Source organism: Lottia gigantea, assembly GCF_000327385.1.
Source record: "Lottia gigantea unplaced genomic scaffold LOTGIsca_49, whole genome shotgun sequence".
Classification (NCBI taxonomy): domain Eukaryota; kingdom Metazoa; phylum Mollusca; class Gastropoda; family Lottiidae; genus Lottia; species Lottia gigantea.
Window position 1 is genome coordinate 3,048 of NW_008709687.1, and position 13,928 is coordinate 16,975.

Here is a 13,928-nt window from a genome sequence, read left to right on the forward strand (position 1 = left end):
TGCTTATCCAGAAGAGTGAGACTGACTAGGCCCACATCGAATTATTCATGTAAACATCATTGACTTGCTAGTACGTGAAGGTTATATAGTCTCTGCATGTAGCTGCATGTCTTAATAAGCCCAGTGCAGTAGGTCATAATTTCATTATGTTGATTTCATTATGTTTGATGATGGAATGACACAAATTTGGGCTGACAAGACGATCGATGGACTATTTTTCAAGGCAATGATAATATGAAACGTCTGCAACAATATCAATATACATACTTACTCAGCAAATGGGGGTATAGACCCTACAGGGGGTTTTCGCCCCCTTATCCTAGAAAAATGGACCCAAATCAGGCTTGTGGTCTGAGATATTGTTCCACTCAAACGATAAGCTCTAACTCCCCGCCCCTGAAAGTATTCTGACCAATTCCATTATTGCATGTATAAAACATCGCTCCTGTGCATAGGCCTATCACTTGCCCCTCCCAACAATCAAGTCTGACGATAAGACGTTCGTCAAAAAACAAAAAAAGATACAATGTATATCCTTTTATCAAGTCGATATAAAAATAAATAACAATATCATAAAACGTATAACAATATCAGTTAAAAAGGTTTAAGTGTTTTTGATCGACCACAAGGTCAGATATAACATTAGTGCGCTCGATTGGTGAGTTCTGCACGTTCGGGTTTCATTGAATCAACCGGAAGTTCAATAAAACAATCTAGAACGGATTTCAGAATCCAAACTCAGAATCTAGTTTGATCAAAACTCTATTACAAAAGTAGTGATGATTGCATCTTCGTTTAAACCATGCCCAGCGATTCACTTTATTCAAATACCTTTGTATGGTAGTAAATTTCAACTAAGGAAAACAATCTTTTTTCATATGAGAGGGGTTGCCCGTATTCATATAATATTCACATATCTCGAGGGTATGTTCATTTAGAAGTGTGCTGATTGGTTGATTTGAAAATCACATTATATATTGAATATTCATTATCTTGCTCGTTTATACGAGTTTTACCTGCCAAAGTGAAACATGATAGAAATATGGAATAATTTCAGAAGAAGAGATGATAGAAGTGGTTTTGATCTCATCACAAAAGAATTTAGCGCTACATCCAAATCACCAACCAAACTAACCAATGTAAAAATTGCTTGGATTCTGATGTGTTATAATCCCTCTCTGACCCTTCTAACAGATTGATGGGTTAGAATTATTCTGAGCACTGTGGGTCCCAAGTGAACCTCCTAACAAAGAGTTGCAGTGGTGGGGTGCAAGGGGTAATACTCCTAATGAACCTCCACTTTATTTTTAACAAATTTAAAAAAAAGAAAATTTTCTTGGGAGAACCCTCTCAGATGTTTCATGAGAGGCTTGCGACAAGACGCTTCCATAAAGTTGCCTCATTTTCAATTCAGCCTCCACAGTTGTCACTCCCTCCTCCCCCCATTGAGTCACTGCTCCCTATTTGTACCTCCAGTCTCGGGAGGCTAATGTCGCCATTAAAGAGTTGGTTGAGCACTGTGTTTCCCAAAGTATTTTTGAATTGAACAACTATCAGGAGCCAAAACCCAGTCTAAAAGCCATTTCAATTGTAGACTGTGAAACTGATTCATGAAAACAAACATATAATTCTTTCTCTGAGTCTTCACTCCGTATTCTACGCCTAAAAAGATGACAAAATTTTCCAATATAAGCATCAAATAAATGATGAAAAAAAGCCAGCCTTACAGAAAAAATACGAATCAACAGATTCCAACCCTAGCAAATAAATACCCTTTTTACAAAACATCCTATAGCGAGATTTTATTCTTATTTCTAAATTCTACACCTTGAAGATGGGTTTCCTTATTTTTTAGTGTCAAATTAAGCAAAATATTTGATTAATTGGTGTTTCTAATGAATTATCATGTATTCTTTATCATATCATTATGTTCTTATTGCATATAATTAAGGGTTTTAACCAATCATAAATGTCCATGTTTTTACAGTCTGGATAAACAAAAAATACTTTTTGACCTTCTTGATCGGTCACTCATTGGAATTCTGCTGATAATTTTCTTCTAATTTAGTTATTTATGAATTAATTATGGATATGTGAGACAAACAGGTATTTTTCCAAGTCATTTGAACAGCTCTACTTTCTATTCATATAAGTTATAAGTTTTAGCATTTCATAAATGAAAATATGGGAAGCCATCTTTAAGTTACATGCATAAAAAATGGGGTCAGAAAAATGTAAGTGGGCATTAGTTATGCAAAATTGACGAAATAGAGAAGTTTGAAATCAATACCTACCCTACAACCCAGTAAGAAAGAGGCTGAGATGTGTGGTGATGGTGTTTTTTGTTACTGGACTCCGGTGAACCAGCTGAATTTGGAATTTGAAATAAAACACCCATTTCTTGCACGTCATTAATAACATCGCCATTTTCAAATTTAGCTTGCTGTTTACTATGTTTATTCTACAATGGAATATAATGAATGGAGTTTTACACCTTTTGCTCTGTACTTTACTACTAGTAAGAATACCCAATATAACTCAATATCATGGTGTCTGCGTTATGCCAACTTGTTGATTCTCTGCCTTCATGAAATACGCAATATTACAACTGCCGTCTTCATTAGCCCAAATGATGTAGAAAAGTAGGTTGTACAACTCCATTCATTTCATTTCTTAATATAATGGTGTCTGTGTTATGCCAACTTGTTGAATTTCCTGAACTGGCTGTGTATTATATACATTGAGATTTTTTCTGATAAACAGGAGGAAAATAATGGTACGCATTATGTTCACAATAAAACAGTGAAATATAACCAACCTTTGAAATATGTGACGAACTGCAGGTAGAAGATTGATTGTGTCTAAAAGACTGGCGTATCTTCGAACAACAGTGATACATTGAGTTCAGCAGCTGTGACATCATCATATTTTGTTTAACAGCCAATTGTTGAGTGGTTGGTGTAATTAAGATACCCTCGCTCCGATCTAATTCAATATAGTTGAACAATACGTTGAGTTTTCCACGACTTAATCTGAAAAATATTATAAAACACCCAGTCTCACAAAAAAAAATTCATTCTTTTATTTGGAGATTAAATTTAAAATTTCACAAATAAATCGAATAAATAAACCAAGTACTAACAATCCAAACCGCAAAATGAAACTCGAAATCCAAACAAAAACGAACTAGCTTTAGAATAAGGCTATATTCTTACCTATTTTCCTTGCTGTCTGCACTAACGTCTCCATCCAGGTGAAGAACTGACAGACTTTTATTAATACCATCTACCATTGATGAAAAACGACCCAATTTACCCTGAAGACACAATTACATTTCAAAAGTTTAGACATCACATCGAAAAGGGCCTTTGAGAAAGTGACACCATTAGATTTGCTAATCCACAGACATCTGGCTGAAAATAAGATTGGTGTGAATCGATACTATCAGTTTCCCTGATACAGTTTGGAAAACCTTTTTACATTGCCTTGCACACTTTAAGAGCATGCACACATAAAAGAATTAAAGCTAACTTACATGTTTTTGTTGACTAGCACTGTTACTACTTCCTGTTGAATCATTGGAACCATATGAGAGTTTGCTCCCTTGACGTGAGATATTAGGATAGGAATTATCAGATCCTCTATCATCACTTGTTGCTGAAACCCCAAAAAAAGATTAAGATATAAAACAAAAAAGTTGGAGAAATTCATAAAAATCAAAGTATTTCTATTGCCCTACATTTCTACTCTAGATTGTGGAGCGGAATTTTGCCAAGATTATTTCAACACGCTACTCTTTTTAGCTGATCATAGGTCATTGGTTCTTGGAATTATTGGTTCAACGACTGGCCCAAGGAAAAAAATTTTAAACATCACGCAACTGGTTGATAAACTTCAATTGGTGAATCTAAATGCAGCTAATCAGGACAAGTCATCAATCAAATATATGACCTGGGTAAGCAAAATGCAGCTCTGTTGAAATTTGAACTTACTGGATTGCCTGTCAAAATGTGGACTAAATTTGGACTTGACAGGTGTACCTGGAAAGTTAACATAATATTTCATCAAAAGCAACATAACGCTCAAATCAGCTAAAATAGTGACAACATGACTTATTAAAACAAACCTACGTTATATGATTGATATTATATATAGTATTGTTGTTCCTTAAATATAAAACACAGCTAATCCAGTAGGGGCACAACATGACTTATGAAAACAAACCTACGTTATATGATATTATATATAGTATTGTTGTTCCTTAAATATAAAACACAGCTAATCCAGTAGGGGCACAACATGACTTATTGGAATGTGTAGCTATCTGCTAATTAGTTAGAAATATTGATCTATTTCAACACATTGAACAAAACGTATCTTCTTTTTCTTAAACATTATTCCATCAAAATGGATGTTTGGGAAGCTTATTTAATGTAAACTAAGACAGGAATTATAAATGATAATACTGACCTGTTTTAGGAGAAGAAGGGAGTTTTTGTGGAGAGTCATCCTTAGTTCTAGTACGAGGTAGAAACTGATCTAAACTGGCAAGAGTTGGACTGACTTCGTTAGACTGAATACTGAAATAAACCAATGTCTTTATATTATCTTAATGAAACACCTGTATATCATATTGCACATTTGTACCCTAAAAATGGATTGACAAACTAAGGGTGCCCATTATAGACAGTGACAAAACTCTAGGTCAGATCAATTCCATGATGTAAGGTTAATAACTCTCCTTAAAATTCCATATTTTAAATAACTGTTTAAATTACTCATATCTTCAACTGAATTCATTTGAATTCTAATTGCCTGTGCTGTAGAAACCTTCGAAATAATAATAATGGTATCTACCTTTCCTCACAACATTCTGTCATACTTGCATCGTCTTCATCTAACTGTTCTATTGTAGATTTCATCTGATCTACGTAGAAATTATCAACGCTGGGATTCCCCTCAACAAGATGGGAAATACCCCCTGATTCTAACACAGTACATAATAAATAATTATTCTGAAATTAAATAACATGCACTTTTATTTCAGCTTTTATCTGCTCATGATTAGCCCAATGAAATGAAATCAAGTTTTACACTCTCTTTTTTTCTGCCAATATGCTAATGCTAAAATGAAATGAACGAAGTTTTACATCCTATTTTTATCTTTACGAACATGTTCCTGTCTACTACCATTGGTCTTACCATACATGAATCATGACATGACCATACATCTTCTTAGCTGTGAGTTTACAACAACTTTTGATTTGAAAAAATCCTTGCACAGCTGGTCATTATCTGACTTCTTTGTAGACTGACAAAACAACCAAGACTACAGCTCATAATAGCCAACGTATGCCCAATTGTTCCTGTCTACATAGAGTTGGCCACGAGACCTGTCTTTTGAAATTGCACTTATCATAACCATTAAAAACTTACCAGCCCTACAATGAGTAAAAATCTTCTAGCACTAGGTTCTTGGTAACCAGGAAGTGAGGTAATACACTGACTGCTGTAGCATGATGGGAAGATTTCCTCCCAGATGACTAGATTATCCAGACTTTTAGTAGCCATGATAAGATATAGAGAATGGAGTTTCAGGTATAGATTAATATCAGACTGGATTGATTGAGACACATGGCTCGTTAACAACCAATTCTAGAAAACAGAAATTAAAAGTTACGCAAAAATTGATATAAAAAAAACAGACTTTTCATAAGGAAATATTATATGATCACAGAGCATTGACACTGACAACTTCATCTCAATTCATTTCTAGATAATAATCTTTGATCTGATATCTTACACGAGATACCACAGCATCCTAGGACTGTATAATAAAAGAGTCTGTGGTCACAAGAGCATAAAAAACAAATACAAACCTTATAGAATAGAACTGAACCAAGAGAGGTGTATTGTCTTCGTTTTTCTAAAACATCATCTGGCTACAAGAAGATAAACAATGAAATAAATTTTATAATATAATATAATAGAAATATCAAAACAGAACGTTAATATTTCTATACTCTTCACTCTACAGGATGTATTGAGTACTATTTTAACAGTGATAATAATAATAGATTAAATTATGTACTTCGGAAGAAAATAAGCAAATACAACAATGCCAAGAAACCCTACGGTTTTAGGTTTTCTTTCCAAATCTTGAAGTGCATGAAGGGAAGTTGTTAATAACTTTCCGATCTTTGACCTTGTCTTTAAATTGATATCTTTGCTCTTAAATTTAGACGTATAAACCACTACGTATATAAAATAGCTGTGATTTTTTTAATTGAAAGCCAAGTACTATAACTTACCAAGAATTCATCGAAATCAAACGCCTCAAACTCACTTAAAATCTCATCACAAATTACCTGAAAGACACAAAAACTTGGGATTTGAGACGAGTTTTAAATTCAAAATAATGAAACTAACAGAATCAAATACAGATAATCAAATAAAATGAAATGAATGGAGTTTTACATCCTACTTTTCTGCACCATGTGGGCTAATGAAGACGGGCAATGCCATGCAGGGTGCGATAAGGGAAATTTTGCCAGGACAGCGGTATTAGCCTGCTCTTTTCAATTTCCAACTGTCGAGGGATAACGTGCACAGCCTGTAGCACACGGGGCCTCGGTTTATTGTCCCATCCGAACGACTAGACACTTTTTTCTTACCTGCCAGATAATCAAAGAGAATTACTCTAATGAAGGCAGGTTGTACAGTGAGTGTACAATATTTTATTTTTTGTTATTAATGCCTTACCCTGTTTTCATCTGATAGCCATAGCTTCCGAAGTCCAGCCTCACTTTCAAAAAATCTAGATATGACCCCTGACCCTTCAGAGGTCAAAACTCTTCTAAAGGCTAAGGCCAACATCTGATCTAACTTATGAAAGTTAGCATGTTTAAAAGCACTGAAAAAAAAAATGTCCATTAATCCAACTGACACTAGACTGTATTCGGTTTCACTCTACGTTGCTCCACTTGAAACTAACTAGACACAAATTCCCCTGCTAACAGGCCTTCTCCCTGCCCTTACTAACAGGCCTTCGCCCTGCCCCTACTAACAGGCCTTCTCCCTGCCCCTACTAACAGGCCTTCGCCCTGCCCCTACTAACAGGCCTTCTCCTGCCCCTACTAACAGGTCTTCTCCCTGCCCCTACTAACAGGTCTTCTCCCTGCCCCTACTAACAGGTCTTCTCCGTGCCCCTACTAACAGGCCTTCGCCCTGCCCCTACTAACAGGCCTTCTCCTGCCCCTACTAACAGGTCTTCTCCCTGCCCCTATTAACAGGCCTTCGCCCTGCCCCTACTAACAGGCCTTCTCCCTGCCCCTGCCCAGCTTGCACTGCCAAGGTGTCCTTAGTTTTCTGTGATTACTGATAACTTACTAACCTTGTCATATCACAGTATAAAATATTTAATAACTGACTTATTTCTCTACATAAACTATTTACATCATTCAAACATACCCTGAAATAAATAATATAACAAATATAAAATCAATTAATATACAATACAATACATTATCAGAACTCTCTGAAAAGGATGAAGAGAATTCATTATGATTGAAACTATACAGACTTACATTGTGTTGATTACTTCTACTCACAATCCCTAAAAAAAAAAAGCTTTTTTTTTTTATTTTGGACCCATCTTTACTAGACTACAGTGATGTTAACTCTCTGAAAGGAGTGAAGAACCAGTTAACTTACCTATTTGCAGGTAAAACAAGTAAAAACACATCTCTATCATTGACTATATAACTTATATTGACTAATATACCATTTACTAACATACTAGAGCTGAAATCAAATAAAAGGAACTAAATACTTTATGTTCAATGCTAGGAAGTGGGCAATGAGGTAAATCAAGTATATTATGTTGAAATAGATGAATTAGCCATGCTCTTTTACTATTTCATATTTCTCTTATTATTATATATAATATATAGTACTGGTATCTATATTTGTCCCCATTGGGCTGAATGGGACTATATTACTTTGGTGAAGTAGACCTAATAAAGATTCTCTGTTCGTCCCCATGGGCTGAATGTTAGACAGGATCATGTCACTTTAGTGTTGACCTTTTCTGACCCATGTAAAATAATGAGTCTATGTTTGGTGACTTCAACATTCGAGATTCATGGAATCAACAGGAGGTTCAATAAAACGATTTTGGAACAGAATTAATAATTGGCAGAAAAAGGAACAGAATGTTGACATATCCGTTCGATCTCAGCCCTAATAGGACAAACGGAACCTGTTCAAACTAACGAGTGCTACCAATGTCTCAACCAAGTGTTTTGAATCCCCCATTCTAAAACCTCACCTTTTGGCAGTTTGACCAGTAATATCTACTAAAGAATGAGCTAGAGTTAAAAACACGCCTCGTACAGTCTGTAGAATAGTTGCTATATTACTAGGGTACTGGTACAATATATCTCCCTGAAACATAGCAAAGGGAGTTTTACATCTTACTTTACTTCAATTATTTTATATTCTTCTGCTCTGTACCAAAAATTTAACTGGAAATGCACCCAACAAGTAAGAATTATAGGGTGTAAAATTGTGGTAAAGCAAATTTTTATGAAAGCACAGGCACAGGCATGAAGAGGGTTTGTACCAAGATAGTTAATTTTTCATTGGATAACTTGCTTGAAAGGATGGTAAGAACTTTGTTTGCTTGAATGCCAATGTGTAAACTTAGAGAAGAAACAACCATGCATTACAAGGATAACAACTTATGCTCATGAGCAACCCTCTACCACCTGGTTCGTGATCAAACCTCCTAGCAATGACCTTTCTCCGATAATCTGTACCCATTTACAGCAAGGTCTACTTCTAAAAATACTTACTGTACCATCCCCACTCTGGTCCCCAGAAACATCATCCAGTGTTAAATATAATACACCATAAATACAGTCTGATAGAGTCTTCTCCCCTTGTTTGACAGAGGTGTTAGTCAGTCTCCTATAAAGATTAGTACTGCCTTTACTTGGATGAGGGGGTGTTCCAATTATCAATGGTGACTTTAATGTTAATTTGGTCTCCTGAAAAATTATTATCAAAATCTTCAGCTTTATCAGACGTTTACATAAAAGCTGGATGAACATAAATACCTGTAAACTTAGAGGTATTTATTGAGTGCTTAAACAAATGTTTCAAACTTAAATTAAATTTTACTTTATGAAATAGGTCAGTTGTCTGAAAATCTCAGTGTGAAACTCTTAAGTAACAACATGTTTCAAGATCTGTTTTACTATTTCTATATTGTTGTATTGAGCAAATATATTTAAAAGTAAAAATATTTTATTATTGTTAGAATAATTTTATATTTCTGTTGTTTAATCACCCGTACCGGTATTCTGTTTTAAGCAAGTCCTGTCAAAGAATGAAAAATTCAGAAGCTACAGACCTGAGGGACACTCAGAACCTTAATACCTAAAACACAACCTACCATATGCTGACTGAGAGCTCTAAAAATAGAACCTAGATTCATCCAGGAGGCTTGAATATTATTAACAGATATCAACATATCACCCCGATGAATATTGTTTGTAAAGTCTGCCGGGGAACCTTGTATAACATCCTGAACTATGACCTTCCGTTCTCGTAAAGCTGGACTGCGTCTGACAGTGTTGTTGGTACCAGGTTTCTGGTTATATTGTAATAAAACTATACCAAATAACTGTTCACATAACGCAATTCCGGATGTTTCCAGTCTTTTAGCATCAACAACTCGCGGCGTCAAATACACATCCTTATTTCTCTCCCGCTTTTTCTCTGAAGTCTGAAAACTTTGATTCTTCTCAGAACCAAAAGAACAACTCGAATGATCACTTCCACGAAATCGTGAATTAAAAACTGCATTAGTATTATGATCATAAAAATTGTTTTCAAACTGATTTCCAACAGAATTGTTAAAATGGGCAGAAAGTGGATCATCAATATCAAGCAAAAAGTCAGAGTTATCTCTCACATTCATGTCTCCAATAGAAAACATTGGTTCCGACAATCTTGGAACTTGACTGGAGAAATCCTCAGCATCAAAACTTAAATTCTGTGATTGTCTTGGTTGATTTTGGTGACCATTTTGTGGAGAATTGACATGGTAACCTTTGTTTTGGCTGTGCCGATCAGAAATGTGATGATTTTCTCTAGAAACACTGAATATGAAATAAACAAAAATAGGGTTGAGACTAAACTTCATAGCACTAACCATTTTGTACTGAAATTACTCTCTGTGTAAAATCATATTTCCAAATACCGTAAGAATTGTTTTCCATTGGTTGGTATTTTCATCAACCCAAGAGAAATCTAAGACAGTTCTATTATAAAGTTGGTATGTCAACTCATACAAAAATAATTGGCAAAAAAGCCTTGTTGTAAACATTGTGGTCGAACAGTTGGCTGGCTTGATCAATGTCAGAAGAATAGAACCCCATATAGTTTTCATAATAATAGAATTGAAAATATTATAGCAAAACAGTTAGGCTTTAATAAATTATAATTTTCACTATTGACCTCTTACCTGTGAAAATGACTGCTGCCAAATTGAGAATCGCAACCGCGGAAATCATCGCCCCTGGCCAGTGACTGTGGCTTCAAAAAGTTTTTTTGACAGTTTAAAATTGGTCTTTCGAAGTTGTTGTTTTCTGAATTTCCAGCATGTAATCGCGCTTTTAACCTCCCCTCCGAATCCGTATAGATTTCCTGTTCTTTATCGGGATCATAAAAAGGTCCTATCTTCGGAAAAAATGCCATTTTAGGCAAAATATTACAAATTTTTTTTTATTTGATTGAAAAGGCAGCCATTTTGTTTGTTTACATACGGGTACTTGCCTGAAGTTATATTCATGAAAAACCGTACATATTCGAATAACCCATAACCATTAATGGTGCACGGAAGCTTCGCGATACTGAGTCATAGGCGCACGGTTCCAAGGCTCGACGAGTTTGTGTGTGTGGAGAAGAGTTGGGAGGGATACAGGCTATCTTTATTTAAAAATATATATTTATGAAGTGGAGGGAGGAATTAAAACACCATCTATTTCATGAATGACTCCACTGTTTGTGTTGATGTCAGCTTGTACGACTGTCGCACCGCCAATCTTTACTCCTGTAAACATAACATACAAATTTAACAGTTAACCGTGGGTTCGAAACCAAATCAAAGTTCAAAAAAAAACTTTTTGAAGCCACAGTCACTGGCCAGGGGCGATGATTTCCGCGGTTGCGACTCAAAGTTCAAAATATTGATGCCATAGCAAGTTCTTGCTTCAGAGGAGTCTGCTCAGCGTGGGTATTTAACCCCTATCCCAAAACCTGGAAGAACTGCAACCAGAGACAAAAAGCCAAATTCAAATCTTCTGTAAATATGATTGATAGGCCTACCATTTTTAGTTAAAGGGAGGTAACTGCTTAAAACTAAGTTCTTTAAGCTAGTTCAAGTAATTGGTCACAAATTAAATCAATCAGTTCGGAGAAGAATACTTAGGCCTACCATTATTAGAGATAGAGATAGAAACAGTCAGTTGTTGACCAGTCAGTGTTCAGAATAGTTTTTTTTCTGATCATAGCTAGCCGATAACTATCAGTCCAAGATGAATACCTACCATTATTTGAGATAGAAACTGTCAGTTGTTGACCAGTCAGGGTTGATACTTTCTGACCATCTTTTAGTTCATTTGAAAATACACTTCCACTAACAACATGGTACTTTAACAGATCTTGAATATATTAAAGGGTAATGAAATAATGAATATAAAAATCGTTTAATGGCGTCCCTGTCGCAAAATATAGAATAGCCAAAGGCCTTTGCGATAGTGAAGTAATGAAGCGCTTAGTTTTAGTGCAATTGCAGGAACCACAGACGTCTGATTGGAAATTGGAAAGGTGCAAATCGTTGCTATCAGTGTCCATTAAACACAAACATTTCAGAAGAGCTCTTGGCAACCTCTTCAAAATGTAGAAAGGGAGAATAAGAAATCAAATCTACTAGACGATATTACCTGCTAGTTTAGTTTGGTCAGTAGGAATACTTCCAATAACAGCATTAAAAGCTTTATCATTGGGAGCGAATAGTGTGAACACTCCACCTACAACACAAGTTAAATATATTCAATATGTAGATGGTTAAAATTTGCATAATTTTAACAGAGTTAATTACAAATATTCATTCGGACTCTCAAGGACTTTGAGCTTTTCATAGGGTTTTAAGACCTCTTCGACTGTGACGTCATCATTGTATTTATTCCATGTTTCTGATACTGGAATTTGTTCATTGTTTTATCATGCTGCTATTTAAAATGGTAAAAATACCAATCCATAATTCGTGTTTTACCTTTCAATGTGCCATCTAAGCCGGCAACAACAATAGCAGCGAACAAATCGCTAAATTTGTCATCATGTTTGGCCAGGTAGGTGACAATATCGCCCTCTGGTGGGAGAAGAACGCCATCTATAGTATGAATTACACCGTTAGCTACAATAGTATCTGTTCCGGATATTTTGACTCCATTCACAGTAATAGTATTACCCTATTGGAAATATTTCAAAATGTTAAATATGAGCAAAACAGGCAATTACCGTACATAAAAAAAACTCCAGCCATTTTGGCGGCCATCTTGGATTTGAGGAATACTAGGCTACCTTGAACCAATATTTGGCGCCATTTTGAATAGATATTCCAACATGTGATAATGTGAAATATTTAGTATATATTGGCGGCCATCTTCAATATTTGAGGAATATTACCATCAGCTAATATTTTTCGCCAAAGGGGCACTCGTCAGATTCGGAATAAGTCTCATTCAATTATCCGGAATCCCGATAAAAGCTAAAACTCATTGTGAGTCGACGAGTTCAGGTTATTTGGCTGACTTCCGGAATGCAAACCATTTTTAATAGTCTTTTCAAAATCAACTTACGTCATTTTTAAAGATGAAGCTTCCACCAATCAAATTATCGTATCTCTCGTTGTCTTGAAGTTGCGGTGAGATCAAAGAATGATTAGTGACGTGGTTCAAAAGAACACGTCGCAATAACTGAGTATTGTTCCTTAAGGAGTCTAATGTTGCAGTAGGGACAGTGGCGAACGCAGCATTGGTCGGAGCAAAAACTGTTGCAAATTCTGAAATGGAATTATGAAAGCTGACAACAAAGTAGATTTTACAGTCGCATGCGAGACGAAGTCGACCAAATCAAGTAATTTTAGCATTTTCTCTAACACGCCATCAGTTGCTGCTGGAGTCGTTGAAAATCCAATTGCTCTCAGATTCTGTCAGTCGCAATGTCGACCCAAGTTACGCCCTCCCCCCTCTTCCATTCTTACTCAAAAGTCTGCCTCTTTAACAACCAACCTTACTGCATACTGAAACTGACCGGTATGAAAGTATGAACCGGACCGTCTTGTCTAATTCAAAACCCCTACAATACTTACTAATATTACTAAGAGTATCAACCAGACCGGCCTGAGAGACGAGACTGACCAGAGTAGAGTATTCTGTCTGGTGTGACAGATATTCCACGATATTCCGCTTGTCCAAGCAGGCGACCCCTGTTAGGACCAGGCAAACTGTTACTACCTCCCTCCACATGGTCTTTGTAACTGTTTCACAGTGTACTAGATTGAGGAAGGGTTGGTCAAGAGTGGCATGGGAATCGGTGCCTTATCTCTCTCATCTTATCTCCCTAGTGACCCATGTACATTAAAGGGATTGTAAAGAGGTTTTCTTATGGGTATCGAGGACACTTAGGGCATCGATTTGCATCGTTCTAATTTTTAGTCAGACGTCTGTTGGTCGTCCAATTCGACTAAAACTAAGCGTTTTGTGACGTAGCTAGTGTAAAGTCCAGCATGGATATTTAACAGCTATTTCGATAGTGACGTCATTTATGGTTCGGCATTCTATGTCAACTATTAACCT

The 13,928-nt window shown here is 35.9% G+C and overlaps 2 protein-coding genes across 2 annotated transcripts; both read right to left on the reverse strand.

Annotated features, from left to right (window-relative positions):
- Positions 1-1,553: 1,553 nt before the first annotated feature.
- LOTGIDRAFT_164993 (hypothetical protein) lies at positions 1,554-10,764 on the reverse strand (the record flags this gene model as incomplete). The annotated part of the gene is made up of 18 exons (XM_009061518.1): positions 1,554-1,662; positions 2,295-2,461; positions 2,819-3,032; positions 3,216-3,316; positions 3,536-3,657; positions 3,993-4,040; positions 4,471-4,580; positions 4,858-5,015; positions 5,437-5,655; positions 5,880-5,942; positions 6,312-6,368; positions 6,763-6,913; positions 7,394-7,471; positions 7,714-7,803; positions 8,330-8,445; positions 8,856-9,050; positions 9,458-10,166; positions 10,532-10,764. The coding sequence occupies 18 exons, from the start codon at positions 10,762-10,764 to the stop codon at positions 1,554-1,556; spliced, it is 2,940 nt and encodes a 979-aa protein (XP_009059766.1).
- Positions 10,765-11,015: 251 nt separating this feature from the next.
- Positions 11,016-13,598, reverse strand: LOTGIDRAFT_164994 (hypothetical protein; the record flags this gene model as incomplete). The annotated part of the gene is made up of 6 exons (XM_009061519.1): positions 11,016-11,119; positions 11,616-11,729; positions 12,012-12,098; positions 12,344-12,539; positions 12,930-13,132; positions 13,442-13,598. The coding sequence occupies 6 exons, from the start codon at positions 13,596-13,598 to the stop codon at positions 11,016-11,018; spliced, it is 861 nt and encodes a 286-aa protein (XP_009059767.1).
- Between the last annotated feature and the right edge of the window lie 330 nt (positions 13,599-13,928).